The sequence below is a fragment of the Dysidea avara genome, chromosome 6 (assembly GCF_963678975.1).
Source record: "Dysidea avara chromosome 6, odDysAvar1.4, whole genome shotgun sequence".
In the NCBI taxonomy this organism is placed as follows: Eukaryota; Metazoa; Porifera; class Demospongiae; order Dictyoceratida; family Dysideidae; genus Dysidea; species Dysidea avara.
Window position 1 is genome coordinate 19,640,517 of NC_089277.1, and position 16,965 is coordinate 19,657,481.

The 16,965-nt window shown below is 38.7% G+C and overlaps 1 protein-coding gene and 1 long non-coding RNA gene across 4 annotated transcripts in view; both read left to right on the forward strand.

The window, feature by feature from the left end:
* The first annotated feature begins 1,247 nt into the window (after nt 1-1,247).
* On the forward strand, nt 1,248-4,318 carry LOC136258748 (uncharacterized). Of its 2 annotated transcripts, none has more exons than XR_010702972.1 (5): nt 1,248-3,639; nt 3,687-3,887; nt 3,944-3,995; nt 4,044-4,128; nt 4,183-4,318. It is a non-coding gene; the product is annotated as an uncharacterized lncRNA (long non-coding RNA). The 2 variants fall into 2 exon arrangements; XR_010702973.1 differs by having other exon boundaries at nt 1,248-3,634.
* A 5,753-nt stretch (nt 4,319-10,071) lies between these two features.
* LOC136259110 (uncharacterized) overlaps nt 10,072-16,965 on the forward strand; it is a 294,792-nt gene continuing 287,898 nt past the window's right edge. For both annotated transcript variants that reach the window (XM_066052532.1, XM_066052533.1), the window contains exon 1: nt 10,072-10,238. In XM_066052532.1, the coding sequence (XP_065908604.1) occupies nt 10,147-10,238 (92 nt within the window). In that variant the 5' untranslated portion in view covers nt 10,072-10,146. The remainder of the gene's footprint in view (nt 10,239-16,965) is intronic.

Below are 16,965 nucleotides of genomic sequence, written 5' to 3' on the forward strand. Positions count from 1 at the left end.
GTCCGGCCGGACCACTTGTGTTTACATAACTGGTCCCCCCCGGACCACCCATGCCAGTGCATAAATGGTCTGGGCTGAACATAAACGGTCCGCCTCCAGTCTGCCATGCATGCACCCGATAATCACAGTTATGCTGCCGTGAATTTTGCAGCGAAAGAGACCCAAGTAGCCCGGGCTTTGGCTACGCCTCTGCATGTCAAAGAGACGTGACTGAAACCGTGTACAGTAATAGCTATATACAGCTATGGCCACTCCAAATAAATTCTCTGTTTCCCGTCCACCGCCCGCATCTGGTTACTGTCAGCTCTAAAACTTCCATTATTCCGTATTCTTCCATTATTTTCCAGTTATTTTTGCATACTGACAGGCTCAGTAAAAGCCATCTCGAAATGGTGTCAACTCACGTGTCAGCAGTGCTATCAAGTTTGTCCACATTTCACGCTTGTGTTATTTTTGCAACTTAAAAAGGAAGGATTAAGCTTAAGCATGCTTTTATGCAGCTTTTTATGGTTGTGCCAGGAAAATATTGACTTGAAAAGCTGCCAATCTTATAATGAAATAATGGAAATGGACCGTCCGCCCGAATGCAAATATGCTTGAGTCCAGGACGGGAAACAGAGAATTTATTTGGAGTGGCCTATACGTAAGCAATTATAGTTTGGTATAGGCGCCAACTTCTTCAGCAACTGTTTGTAACTTTGTGGAAGTACAATGTGAAGATGGTACTAATGGCCGTCAGTATATTCGCTAGCTGCTGAGGACGAACTGTCTCCAGACTTTGACTTTGGTTAAGGTTACGGGATACTGTAAACCTCACATGTACACTATCAATCATTTTTCATGATCAGTGGTTTGATTTTTCTTAATGCATTGTTATCAAATATTTATGCATTCTTAACTTCTCATTAATCAATATGAAATTCAAATGTTGTTATGGAAATATGAATTGTTCCCATGCTAATTAGTGAAAACTATGAACCAAAAATCAGACCAATGAAGAACTTACTAACCATTCTAAGATTTGAAGAACATCACTTGTGAGGGACTGACTAGAGGATTTGTGAATAATGTGTATAGTTGCTGAAATATGACTAAAATATGGCCTAAAGCAAGACACTGTGGTCACAAAATTAATTTTTAAATTGATATCAAACACTAGAAACATTATTTCTAACAAATGGCTCTGTCAGGATCTAGACAAGAAGCCAAACTAGTAGTCTGTTTATACAAAATGTTAACTAGTTTGACAGTCCTGATTTTTGGTTCAGGAAAATATCGCCATTAGTCATCAAAACTACGCATGTGCTTACAGGTGCGCCAGTTGCTAAGTGTGTTGTTTCTATGTTATCTTGTATTGTTACGTGTGTTTTCTTGTACCTTGTACCTGTCCAGTCAGCACACTATGATTCTCCCAACAATTTAAACCTGTTACCAGCTGATATACAACACAACACCAAGCCCGCCTTAATTACGTAATAAAATTTTTGTTTGACAGTCGCTCAGTATCCCGTAGCTAACCTTAAGTTGGTAGTATATATAATTAGGTATAATAGGTATTATTTTTGCCACTCAGTATAGTTAGTCACAGCAAGTGACGAGTGGCTTAATTAACTTTAGTATTGACATTTATAATCCGGACCTGTTTTGCTTGGGTAGGACCATTTTTGTTGTCATAGCTGGTCTGGCCGGACCATTTATGTCGAACATATGCGGTCTGGCCGGACTGTTTATGCACCCGGACCAAAAATTTTGTTACAGGACCCTACCCTAGTTTTTTTTTATAAATAATTTCCCCGGGGTATCCAGAACCCTTTGCCACCACCCCTAGCACTAGATGTTGAAGTGCTAGCCAAGAGAAAGACTAAAATATTTATTGGATTAAGGGAAAGGCACCTGACCTTCTATCAGAGCAAGGTCAAGAGCCCTATGGCTGGCCGGGCAGCCACTGTGGGAGCGTGCTCCCCTGAGACAAGCAATTGCTGAACGTAGCAGCGAAAAACTAAGGTGACAGCGTAGCCAGGCCATAACACTACTGTAAGGAGGACCCTACCCTAGTGATATGTGTGCGGGGAACACAAAACTCGGGGAAACACATATCACTGTGACACCGGGTTTATTAAACTAGCTCCAACGGAAGTCACCACTGCTCGTGAGGGTTTAGGCACCTTATTGTGACACAGCAGAAATAGTTCAAGACTCAGGGAAAGAGAATAAAATTCAGTCGTATCACAGACTAGTACGTGCAGTGTTCAGCCCACTCACTGCTAGCCAGGTCAGGGCCAGACTGGCCGGACCACTTTTCAGCTACTTGAATTTGAAAAAAGATTGAGATACTCTAATAGAGCAGTCATCATAATATACTCTAATAGAACAGTCATCGCAATACCCTAGTGGTATAGCATATAGCCACTGTTCTACTTAGTCTAAACCATTACATCTATGTTAATTGTCCTCAAATCACCCAAAAGTTCCAGTGCATCATCTGCATTGCATTGCATTGGGCTAATTGATCACACAAGTGACGATGTCATGCATGCCTTAGCAGTTACAAACCCAATGACTTCTGTATCTCAAAGAACTAAGTTTTCATTGAAACTTTGAAAGTAAAATTACCTATGAAATTGAATTAATTGACACTGTAGTACAAAATTACCAGTATATATCCTTAATGTTAACAAGAGTATATAATAGGGAGGGAGAGTATCGAACTACGCTATACGCTGTGAAAAATGAGCCCGTAAAGTCCTATGGCATCGTTCAAACGACTCGGTGATTTGTGTTGATTGGTCACTAATTATAAGTGCAGTGGGCGCACTTTGTAGATGTGACTACTGAGTGAAAGAATGGTGTACTACAGAAAAGTATGGCACATTACGCAGAGGAACTCGCCGTACAAAGAGAAAGACAGACGCGACTAACCTGGAAAGCAAACATCAAGGTTTCATCATGGTCGAGCAAGGTTGAGATTTCGATATTTCATCATGGTAGAGATTTCATCATGGTTGCCATCCCATGCCTCGCCTCGACAGTTGTACTAGTTAAAGTGACACGTCTAAATGGAATTTCAGCCATTGCGATTCCATACGGACCGCCCGTTAAAACATTTAAGGTGTTAAATCTGAGCAATCAACAGTGGTCAGGTTTACGACAAGAAACGAAAGTATGCGGGTTACTTTACGGGCTCATTTTTTACAGCGTATAGCGTAGTTCGATACTCTCCCTCCCCATTATATACTCTTGATGTTAACAAAAAGAAGAAAAAGGCTTTGCAAGTAAAATAGCTTCCAGATGCCATTTCAGAGCATATATTCTCAAATATATTCCTGGAGGAGCATGCCCCCAGATCCCCCTAACTTGGCATGCTCTGTGTGCTTAGCATATGCAGTTGAGTATCACATGATCTAAAAATCACATCAGATCAATAAGAACTAGTATGACCTCCATTGCAGTCCATGGATGGCCGGACCACTCAAAATCTCTGGGCTCCGGCCCTGCCGCTAGCTACTAGTATTCAGTGTGTAAGAAGTTGAAGACTTGAGGGAGGAGAGGAAAGCCACTTAGCTTAAACATGGTGTACATATCATGTCCGTCTCCTTTCAGGTGACGTTAGCAGCCGGACACAATGATATTGCTGGTAAGGTCAGTAGCCTGTATCATTGTCAGTGTCTTTACATAATTACATATAGATTCACTGGAATTAACTAGTAAGATATATCGTCTGCAGTTAACAAGAATCTTTATGATACAATGTACATTGTGTGTCTTCAACTTCGTCAACTTTCCAAGACCTTTAAGGAGATAATGTTTATAGTTACTTAAGCACATATTTACTTTTTTAGCACGGGTGTCTCAATGTCACTGAGAACATAGAATTTAAACAACATCCAGTAAGTGTGTTAACATACAGTGACTGTACAACAATTTGTAAACATATATATTACAGGTGCCGCAAGAAATCAGTGAACAAATAGACAAACAAAAATGATGAACTCCAGGTAGCAAAAATGTGCTGTTTTGCATGATAACAACTGTGCTTATTTTAGTTTACACTACCGATGCTGCTGGTGTGGCAGAATTGTTTTTACAACTTTGTTGGCAACTGCGTGTGATGTACCTTCGGCCATACAGGTAACAAGTATGTGATTGTTGAATATTTCTTTACTATACTGCTATTTACTACAGCTGATAACATGTCATGTGGCAGGCAGTAACTCCAGTGAAATGGCAGTGAAGCGTCATTTGCTGATGATGAAATGAAGCCTTGATACTGATCTCTTGAGTGACTTTCCAATATTATAAAGCTGGATATTGTAAACACTTTGCTACAGATTTGCTGTGTCTTTAACATCATTTGAGATTTTATACAGAGTCATTTGTAGAATTTCATGGAGTAAAGGAAACACCTTGCATGCTTATGTGAACTCTCCTAGAGTAACTAAAACTCCCTGCAATAGATTTTTCAAAGGGTTCCTGTTACTCCTTTGCAGGGTGTTAGTTACTCTCCACAAAAATATAGGGGTGTTAAATCCTCCCTACACTGGGAACTCCCCTAGGGGAGTAACAGATACTCCTTATTTTTAACAGTGTAGGAGAGAGAATAAATGAGATAAGTACACACAGCGTAATATATTACACAGCATAATTCATATACAAATACAGCCTGTATTTATCCCATCTATGTTTTGGTTTTACTGACTTTTCCTCAGACAACTGAAATGAGACCACATGCACAAGACCCAATACTGAGCATTGGATATAGATTTGTGGTCAATTTTCTCTCATTATAGAGACTTTTTTTGAAGTAGTTATTTCAATACTGACAAAGGCCACCAATAGTATATTTCTTGTTTGATGTCACCCACCCGCATGGTAATTTTAGTGCCTATGCTAATTTATCATTACATTTGATAGTGACGTGACCTAAATATTAATACTGGCAGGGAGGTCGTGTCATTGGGATGAAGACTAGGTTATTTGATAGGTGGACTCTGATGTGAGTATCTGATTTTACCAACCAACCATGACAATCACAATTTCAGTATGCATGCAACTTATTATCTAATCCAAAACAGCCATGCTGTATAAAAAGTGTGCGGCCCTCAAAAAGGCTATGGTGAAAAAAGATGTGAAATCCAAGGTGGCGGCCAAGAAATGGCTGTGATGGTAGGTTAATGGTAAAATTTTAATAATGGCAATTCAGGTGAATTTTTGTGCCGCTTGGTCTTGGCACAAAATTCACCTGAATTGTCATTATTAAAATTTTTACCATTAACCTACCATCACAGCCACTTTTTTTACAGCATGGCTGTTTTGGATTAGATTTCATTTCTTTTGGTATTTGTATACCCCAAAGCCGGCCTATGGCCAGCTTTGGGACTTTTTAACCTATCTTTTTTCTTTACCACAGGAAGAAGAAAAGATGAAGTAGATGTACTTTAAATATTTTATCAGTAAATGTACAAATTATATATGTATATATAATACATAATCATTTATATTGATTACAGAAATCTCCATGGTGGTTTCTTTGTAACTGAACACTCTACAAGGTGACTTCTTCTAATTGCTCTCCCTAGAGGGTGAATTGTTTGTAGCTAAACGATCTACAAGGTAACTTCTTCTAGCTGATCTCTCTACAGGGTGATTTGTTTGTATCTGAATTCTGTACAGGTGATTTGTTTGCAGCTGAGCTCTATACAGAATGGTTTCTTTGTTGCTGAACTCTCTAAAAGGTAACTTCTTCTAACTGATCATTCTACAGGGCAATTTGTTTGTGGCTGAATTTTCTACAGGGTGATTTCTTTGCAGCTGAACTCTCTACATGGTGGTTTCTTTTGTAGCTGAACTCTTTACTAGGTAATTTCTTCTAGCTGATCTCTCTACAGGGAGATTTATTTGTAGCTAATTATCTACAAGGTAACTTATTCTAGTTGATCACTCTACAGAGTGATTTGTTCGTAGCTGAATTCTGTACAGGTGATTTGTTTGCAGCTGAGCTCTTTACAAAATGGTTTCTTTGTAGTTGAACTCTCTACAAGGTAACTTCTTCTAACTGATCTTTCTACAGGGTGATTTGTTTGTAGCTGAACTATCTACAAGGTAATTTCTTCTAGCTGATCTCTCTACAGGGTGATTTGTTTGTAGCTGAATTCTGTACAGGTGATTTGTTTGCAGCTGAGCTCTTTACAGAATGGTTTCTTTGTACCTGAACTCTCTACAAGGTAAATTTTCTAGCTGATGTCTCTACAAGGTCACTAGCTTGTAGCTGAACTCTCTACATGGTGGTTTCTTTGTAACTGAACTCTCTACAAGGTAACTTCTTCTAGCTGATCTTTCTACAGGGTGATTTGTTTGTAGCTGAACTCTCTACAAGGTAACTTCTTCTAGCTGATCTCTCTACAGGGAGATTTGTTTGTAGCTGAACTCTCCACAGGTGATTTGTTTGAAGCTGAACTCTCTAAATGATGGTTTCTTTGTAGCTGAACTCTCTACAAGGTGACTTCTTCTAGCTGATCTCTCTACAGGGTGATTTGTTTGTAGCTGAATTCTCTACATGGTGGTTTCTTTGTAACTGAACTCTCTACAAGGTAACTTCTTCTAGCTGATGTTTCTACAGGGTGATTTGTTTGTAGCTGAATTCTGTATAGGTGATTTGTTTGCAGCTGAGCTCTTTAAAGAATGGTTTCTTTGTAGCTGAACTCTCTACAAGGTAACTTCTTCTAGCTGATGTCTCTACAAGGTCACTAGTTTGTAGCTGAGCTCTCTACATGGTCGTTTCTTTGTAACTGAACTCTCTACAAGGTGACTTCTTCTAGTTGATCTTTCTACAGGGTGATTTATTTGAAGCTGAACTCTCTACATGATGGTTTCTTTGTAGCTGAACTCTCTACAAGGTAACTTCTTCTAGCTAAGCTCTCTACAGGGAGATTTGTTTGTAGCTGAACTCTCTACATGATGGTTTCTTTGTAGCTGAACTCTCTGCAAGGTAACTTCTTCTATTGATCTCTCTACAGAGCGATTTGTTTGTAACTGAAATCTCTACATAGTGGTTTCTTTGTAGCTGAACTCTACAAGGTGATTTCTTCTAGTTGAACTATCTCTTTCCATAGTTGGATGAACTCCCTACAAGGTAACATCTTCTAGCTGATCTCTCTACAGAGTGACTTGTGTGTAGCTGATCTCTATACAGGTTTCTTGTTTCTAACTGATCTCTTGAATTCTCTTCAGGGTGACTGCTCTATTAGGATGACTGCTCTATTAGAGTATCTCGATCTCGCACTTGCTGCACCAAGTTGGATTTCGTGTTATAACTCCGTGGCTTTAAGTCTGATTCTTCTACACCATTGATGAGCCTTTTTAAGATGATTACTCCATCTGTACAACGATTTTCAAAGCATTACCCCAAGCGGTTTACCTGGTAGGCGTGGCAAGCAGTCGTTTTTTTTTAATTACCTAATCTCGATTGCGTAATTGTTATAAATTAAATTAGGTTTAACTTCTAGCTAGAGATCGGGGAGGATGGGAGTGCCATTAGGGCCGGAATAATAATAATAAAACAATAATTGTTACACACTGTTGGTTTTTTCGTTGTATCTTACTGTTTTTTAGCTCGATTTCTTTCAAACCACAAAAGGTTTGAGGTTCAATAGTTAACCTATTCACCCACCGATTTTCAGCTTCTTCCCATACGCGGTTTACCCTGTAGGCGTGACAACATATTGGTGTTATTTTTCGTGAATAATCGCTCATAACTCTTTGCCTGTTTATCGTATTCCAGCCAAAGTTGGTACCGAGATGCGCCTTTATATCCCCCTTCTGTGTGCCAAATTTCAAGGTAATCGGATGTGGCGTTCACGTTTTATAGCAGTTTTTGTAAGTGTGCGACGAGAAAAAGAAAAATAAGAAGAAAAAACCGAAGAAACTGAGCCAATTTTTGAAGTCGCATATCTCGGGAACGCGTGAAGCGATTTCGCTCAAATTTGGAATGTGGAGTGCTGAAGTTGGAGGGCATGTCCACAGCAAAAATCGTCTTGTTTCATCAAGGAAGCACAGAGCTACGGAGGTGCGAAAATTGCGTTTTCTTTCTTCCTGTCAATATACTCACGGGTGTTACGCGCCGACTTCTTGGGCCGCACGACACACTACCGTGTGTCTTGATAACAGTCCTTTAATTGTTATTGACTGAAACAGCAATCACCTTACTTATCAGTAGTTGAAGATAAGGGAAAGGCTTATCGAATTTTGGGCTTTATTTGCAAGTCATTTGAGTGCAAAGATTCTGATGTAATGGTTGGTCTTTCACAGCAATCAGAAGCTGTGCAGAGGATCTCCAAAATCTGGGGAGTGGCAGAACTAAATTGCTATACTGTGCTGTGTGATCCAATGACAATAGAAGAAAGGTGGTGTGGCTACACAAGATGACCATATATGTCTAAACATCGTCAACCTTGTTGTTTATTAAACAATCAGACAAGCATCCCAAGAGTTATGTGGTGAAGTGCCAATTGGTGGGAAAGGCTGACAGGATTTATTACCAACTACAGTGCTGGTCACCGTAAAGCTACCAATAATAATAATAACTAGGGAATCTGCGGGCATACTTCCCTCCCCCCAGAAAAACTTTGAAAAACAAAGCAACAATATATAATATATACAGGCTTTTAGGCTTTTGATGATGCTATAGTTCAAAAGATTAGTGTTAATTATAAACATTAATGTACTATAAATAATTGAATTTTAGTGTATGATTCTATAGTTCAAAAGAACAGTTTTAATTATAAAAATTAATGGGTAGAATTCAAAAGTATAACAATTAATCTGTCCAGTTACTATATAGTTTTGAAAATAAGTAATGGTGAGGGGTAGCTACATAGCTACTGTATGTACTAACAATGAATAAGTGTATGAGGATGGGTCATCCATGCACTTGGAAAACACTCAACAACATTATTTTGAAAATTGGCTAAATTTCAGAATATTTCATATTTTATTTGTAATTTCAATGTTTAAAGCTTTGCTATAAAGTTTTCTGTTTTATTGAGGAAGTCAAGACACAACAGGGTTTGTGTACTTATTTGGACATTACAGTCCGTTGTTTTGCATGTGGTTTTTACTTTCTCAACTTTGGCTTTTGCCACAGTGAGACTAGGGTCTTTAAACAATTCACTGAATTATGACCATGTTATACCTTAATAGGCTTTCTAAGACATCATAATAACTAACAGTTCAATGGTCCATTCAGTAAGGGAAAGTTATGCTATTAACTGCATGGCTTCTGTATGTGAGATGCTTTATTTTTTCACATCTCTGCAATGTGCAGTGCTTACCATTCTCATTATGTGTATGTCACTTTAGTATATAGGTGGTTGCTGTACAGCTGCTGTTTTCAAAAACCCATGATGATTATTCATATACTTTGATCTATGCAGCAATTTAAACAATCATTCACATAAGGCTTACTTCAGTATATACACAAATACAAAGCAGGCTACAACACTAAGAACTAACTAAATATCAAAATTATAAAATGTAAGAGTTAACGGTTGCATTACGTGCTATGCACATGCTATATAATAATTATAGCTACTCAGTTAACAAATTAATGCTGAATAAGTGCCCAAGACCAAATAAATCAACGTATATATATATACACCTCACCACTGGCTACTTGTCTTCCTCACGCAAGCTTTTATGTCACTATTTCAAGCCTCTCAAAACATCTTATACAGTACTTTACAGGTTAGCTATCCATATTGCTGCTTTAAAGTAGTCACGGCAGAACTATTGTTAATGGTGAAGCTTCAAAAAGTTTTGCGCTATTGATTACCACATGTGAGTATGCAGATATATATATAACAGTAAAAGTTTACATTGTAACTAATATTGGCAATCAACTTGATGCACACTAGTGAAGTCATGGTACGTAGCTATACAAGAAGCCGAAAAGTGCACTGCACAGTATTATTGTGGTAACTGGTTAATATTGTATTCAGGTTGCCTTATAGTGCGAATTGCACAAACATATAAATAGCTACATCATCTTTACAATGCTTAGCAAATATAGATTGAATTATCTTGATCTATATGGTGTATCAGCTTAGTCAAAAATAGTTGGCTTGTCTGTCCTACAAGCCTTGATAGCTAAGCATGAAGCTTCTGAGAACTAGTGCGTTGGTAGCACTGTCGTTCATATTGCTACTGCTGTTAGTGAAAAGATCATGTCAACAACAAGCTACAGGGTAAATTATATAGCTATAGCTACATACTGGTTTTATGTGATATATCTGCTAATAAACTGGCATAACTATTTATTTATTTATTTATTAATGCTTTATAGTACACACATACAAGCATGAGCTTAGGTAGCTACTGTAATGTTCTAATAGTTTTTTTCTTCTTTTATTTTTCAATACTACATTAGCTATGCTCCAGATATATGCTCACTTTCTTTTATGCACTGTATGACCAGCCTCTCCAAAATATTAATGAAGCTAGATACTTAGGAATTGTCATTGACTCCAAGCTTAATTTCAACAAACATATCCGACTCTGTATGTAAAAAAACAAAATTAATTGTGCTTTAGGTTTCGTAAAGAGGCATTTATCATCATGTAAATGCCAAATAAAAGCTGATGCGTATTTGATTCATGTTTGCCCAATTATAGAGTAGCTACGCTGTTTGTTCCTGGGATCCCCATAGCTACTAAGCATAACATCGAAAAACTGGAATCTGTACAACGACCAGCAGCAAGATATTTGTAACTGGTGATTACCGCTATACAAATAGTGTTACTGAGATGATTACTACCCTAAGATGGAACAGTCTTCAAAATCGTAGAGACACTCTTAGACTACAAACAAGGGGTGTCACGTAGGTACGCGCTGTAGGTTTGCTACCGCGGTCAAAGTCTTTGGCGCCGAAATTTCGCTTTGCACTGTGACTAAGAGCCTTTTCCTACCTTTGACCGGTGACTTAACAACGATATTTCGGGACTTTTCAATTGTGGATTGGAAGCTGGTTGACGTTGAATGGACCTTATCCACAATGACGTCATAGTGCCGTGTTTAGTGTGGGAATTTCGCACGTAATCACTAAAATGAACTTTGTTTGCGGATATCACGACATGGAACTATTGGATAATAAAGGTAAAAGGCTAGTTAGCGTGATGCGGCGATGCGAAATAGTCCCACCGACGAAACTAGACTTAGGTTTGCTATCGACGAAAAACCACGCGCATTGTCTTGTAATTAAGTATGTATGCCTCACCTTTCCCCTTGCTATCAAGACACACGGTAGTGTGTCGTGCGGTCCAAGAAGCCGGCGCGCCACAGCCGTGAGTATATTGACAGGAAGAACGAAAACGTCATTTTCACACCATTTTATCTCGGTGATCACTTATCCGATTGGAACCAACTTTGCTACACAGTTGCCCGCCAGCCAGGGGAGTCTACATTCCAAATTTGAAGGAAATAGCTCCGACCATTTCCGAGATACGAGCCGCCAAAGTTTCGTTTTTTTTTCTTCTTCTTCGTCTTTTCGCACACTTGCAAAAATTGCTATAACAAGCAAACGCGTACTCTGATCGCCTTGACATTTGGCACACAGAAAGGGAGTCCAATGGCGAATCCTAGCATCAAATTTGGTACAAATCCGATCAATAGTTCAGGAGTTATGACCGATTATTCGCGTAAAACAAGATCTATTTGTTGTCACGCCTACAGGGTAAACCGCTTCATGGAATGAGTTGAAAATTGCTATGTAGATGGAGTAACCATCGTAGGGGTGCCTTTTGGTGGTTTAAAAGGAATCGAGATAAAGACCATGGAGATATGACACAAAATCCAACCTGTGTCACAATTACGCGATCGATTTTTATGAATGAAAGAAGTATTAGTTTTCACACCTACTAGGCAAACCGCTTAGAGCAATGAGCTGAAAATCGGTGTATAGCTGGAATAATCTTCATAGAAAGGCCTTGCAGTAGTACAGAAGAATCGGATTACAAACCACTGAGTCAGGATTCGAAAGCCAACTACGTGTTGCAAATGCGAGATCGAGATACTCTAATAGAACAGTCACCCTAATAGAGCATTCGGCTAATTTATTTACTCCATTATAGAATTTTATTACATCACAAGTTATTCTGTAGGGAGTTCAGCTGCAAACAGTTAATCTTATAGACAGTTCAGCAAGAAGCAAGTCACCATGTGGAGAATTAAGCAAATATGTCACTATAGAGATTCAGAACATTACAAGTCACACTGAAGAAAGTTCAGCTATAAACAAGTCATGCACTCTGTAGAGAATTGAGCTACAATTAAGTCACTCTCTAGAGAATTCAGCTACACAGAATTCAGCTACACACAAGTCACTGTGGAGAGAGTTCAGCTACAAACAAATTACCCTGTGGAGAGATCGGCTACAAACAAATCAACCTGCAGAGAGATCAGCTACACACAAATCAACTTGTAGAGAGATCAGCTACAAACAAATCACCCTGTAGAGAGATCAGCTACAAACTAGACACAATGTAAGGAGTTCAGCTACAAGCAAATTACCCTGTAGAGAGTTCATCTACAAACAAATCAACCTGTAGAGCAATCAGCTAGAAACAAATCACCCTGAAGAGAGGTCAGCTACAAAAAATCACCCTGTAGAAAGATCAGGACAGCTAGAAACAAATCACCCTGAAGAGAGGTCAGCTACAAAAAATCACCCTGTAGAGAGATCAGCTAGAAACAAATCACCCTGAAGAGAGGTCAGCTATAAACAAAACACTTTGCAGAGAGTTCAGCTACAAACAAATCAACTTTAGAGTGATCAGCAACAAACAAATCAACTTGTAGAGAGATCAGCTAGAAACAAATCAACCTGCAGAGAGATCAGCTACAAACAAATCAACTTGTAGAGAGATCAGTTACACACAAATCAACCTGTAGAGAGATAAGCTAGAAACAAATCACCCTGTAGAGAGATCAGCTAGAAACTAGACACAATGCAAGGAGTTCAACTACAAGCAAATCACCCATTTAGTCAGTTCAGCTACAAACAAATCAACCTGCAGTGAGATCACCCACAAAAACGCACCTTGTACAGAGTTCAGTTACAAACAAATTACCCTGTAGAGAGATCAGGTAGAAGAATTCACCTTGTAGAGAGTTCAGCAACAAAGAAACCACCATGTAGAGAGTTCAGCTGCAAACAAATCACCCAGTAGAAAGATCAGCTAGAAGAAGTTACCTTGTAGAGAGTTCGGTTACAAAGAAACCATCATATAGAGAGTTCAGCTACAAAGAAATTACCCCGTAGAGAGTTCAGCTAGAAGAAGTCACCTTGTAAAGAGTTCAGCTACAAAGAAACCATCATGTAGAGAGTTCAGCTACAAAGAAACCACCATGTAGAGTGTTTAGCTGCAAAAAATCACCTGTAGAGAGTTCAGCTAGAAGAGATCACCTTGTAGAGAGTTCAGCTACAAAGAAACCACCACATAAAGAGTTCAGCTGCAAATACATCACTTGTAGAGAGTTCAGCTACAAATAAATCCCCCTGTAGAGGGATCAGCTAGAAGAAGTCAACTTGTAGAGAGTTCAGCTACAAAGAAACCACTACATAAAGAATTCAGCTGCAAATAAATCACCCTGTAAAGAGATCAGCTAGAAGAAGTTGCCTTGTAGATAGTTCAGCTACAAACAATTCACCCTGTAGAAAGATCAGCTAGAAGAAGTCACCTTGTAGAGTATTCAGTTACAAAGAAACCATCATGTAGAGAGTTCAGCTGCAAACAAATCACTCTGTAGAGAGTTCAGCTACAAAGAAACCGCCATGTAGAGAGTTCAGCCTCAAACAAACTACCTTGTAGAGAATTCAACTACAACAAATCACCCTGTAGAGAAGAAGTTACCTTGTAGAGAGTTCAGCTACAAAGAAACTATCATGTAGGGAGTTTAGCTGCAAACAAATCACCTGTAGAGAGTTCAGCTAGAAACAAATCACCCCATAGAAAGATCAGCTGGACGAAGTCACCTTGTAGAGAGTTCAGCTACAAAGAAACCATCATGTAGAGAGTTTAGCTGCAAACAAATCACCCTGTAGAGAGTTCAGCTACAAAAAATCATCCTGTAGAGAGTTCAGCTAGACGAAGTCACCTTATAGAGAGTTCAGCTACAAAGAAACCATCATGTAGAGAGTTCAGCTACAAAGAAACCACCATGTAGAGAGTTTAGATGCAAACAAATCACCTGTAGAGAGTTCAGCTAGAAACAAATCACCCTGTAGAGAGACCAGCTAGAAGAGGTCACCTTGTAGAGAGTTCAGCTACAAAGAAACCATCCTGTATATAGCTAGTTCAGCTACATTTCAAGTCACCCAGTAGAGAGATCAGCTGCAAAAAAATATCCTGTGGGGAATAATGGACATGTAATAAATATATGTATATAATTTGTATAATTACTAATAAAATCAAAAATAATTGAAGTACTAAAATTCTTCTTTAAGTTCTTTTCTTCTTCCTGTGGTAAAGAAAAAAACACATGGGTACTTTGCAGTATACAAATACAAAAAGAAGTGATATCTAACCAAAAACAGCCAAGCTGTAAAAAAAGGTGCGGCCCCCAAAAAGGCCATGGTGAAAAAAGATGTGAAATCCAAGGTGGCAGCCAAGAAATGGCTGTGATGATAGGTTAATGGTTACATTTTAATAACGACAATTCAGGTGAATTTTGTGCCGCTTGCACTGCTTGAAGTATCTTAGTTTACTACAGTGGTATATCCCCAGTACATGGAACAGTTAATTGTTTGTTATTTTAGTAGTTTTTCAGTAAACCCGCATTCACTGATGTTTTACTGAGAGTTTAAAACTTAGTAAAATAATTATGTTCCATATACTTAAGTTTACTGACACTTTACTATCAGTATATCTACAGTAAGGCATCTTAACAAATTAGTAAACTAAGAACCTTCAAGCAGTGTTGGTCTTGGCACTAAATTTACCTGAAATGTCGTTATTAAAATTTAACCATTAACCTACCATCACAGCCATTTCTTGGCCGCCATCTTGGATTTCACATCTTTTACCATGGCCTTTTTGGGGGCCGCACCTTTTTTTACTGCTTGGCTGTTTTTGATTAGATAGTATGTAAACATTAACATAGCGAACCGCCATATCCGAAATGACGTCATAATTGACAAAATGGCCGTGTATAGTGTGGGCACTTAGCCCCGTATGGCCAGACCGCTTTTTCTAGAGTATTATACAATAATCACAAATGTGCTATACAAAATTCTAACTAGCTTAACTACCAAACTAAGTACTTTAACTACAAAACTAGCTACCTTAACTAAAGCTTTTTCTCGGTACGACGCTTATCGATTGAATTATAAGCGCCTACTCGAAAAAGGGCCTGGTGACAACCGAATTGACAACTCGTTCTCGTTACCTACATGCTTCTGTAGATAACGATTTGTGAACGGCAGCTGTATGGTGCGCCCGCTCCAAAAGTTGTAACTCCTGTGCGGCTGACAGGTGGCGTTGATGCCGATTTACATAAGTCCAGGTGGCGCTGACAAATTAGGCCAGAACGAGTTGTCACCAGACCCTTTTCCGAGCAGACGCTTATAATGTAATCGATAAGTGCCGTGCCGAGAAAAAGTGGTCTGGCCACGCGAGACTAGTGGGCACTTCGTAAGTAATCACTAAGAAGAGCTTTGTTTGCGGATTTCACGACATGGAACTATTGGATCATAAAGGTAAAAGGCTAGTTAGCGTGATGTGTGTCGAGGATTGACTGACTCTATATAGTTAGATTACTGTTGTGACTTTCATTTATGTACTAGGTTAGGTTAGGTATCATGTATGCATGTAATTGTGGTTTTGAGTTTGGATCACGTGAGTAGTAAAGTCATTGGCACGTGTTGGCGCTCGGATCGTCTCCGCTCTACCAGTTGATGAAACACTCCTCCTAGATATCCGTAACATGGTGCTGTGATGCAAGTAACTTCGCCAAGTTTGTAACCTCGAGCAGTCTACTGACCTCTTCTAACCTCAAACGGAAACGTCTGGTACCGTTGCATTGGATTCAAACGGTACCCGCAGAAGCAAGCGTTTTATTCAATTGAACATTTATTGTTTGTAGTCTTCCTTTCCAGAAGAACTTGCCATGGACGAAATCCAGCGTTTGAAAGGATCACGTGCAGCTTACCGCTCCCATGTAACGCGCACTCTTAAGAAACTTGATGTTTTAGAGAAAGATTATGATTATGATTATGATGTGATTTGGGTTGAGGCTTAGAAGCCTATACACTCATTCAATTACATACATACACATACATAAATTAGATGCAATAAACAAAATTAACTATGAATATAATTATTACATTAACATAAATCTATAGTCATAAAAATAATTATCTACAGCTTATTTAAATTATTTAATAAAGAATTTCCTACAATATCACTCGTAAGATTGTTCCAATCATTAATTACTCTAGTACCAAAATAGTTGACCCGACATGAAAGGTGGGCAGGGGGCTTAAGCAATTTATATGCGTGACCTCTAGTTTGTGTATTGTGGGAAAAAGTAAAAAAGTTGGAGTGATCCAGATTGAAGTAATCGTTCAACATCTTGAAAAGAAATATTAAGTCACCACGTCTGTGCCTGTACAAAAGAGATGGTATATTCATTGATGTCAGTTGATCTATGTAAGACTTGTCTCTTAAAGATGGTACTAGTTTTGTAGCACGCCGTTGCACACCCTCAAGTTTACGTTGATCTAATACATAATGGGGTCCCCAAATTACATTTCCGTATTCTAATATTGGTCGAACCATTGATTTGTACAACCGTGATAGTACAAATTCATTCAAATCGATAAAACTTCTTTTCATACAAGCCAATACCCTGTTCGCTTTCATAGCTACTTCAGAAGCGTGTTGGTGGAACTTTAAGTTCGCATCAAATATAATACCC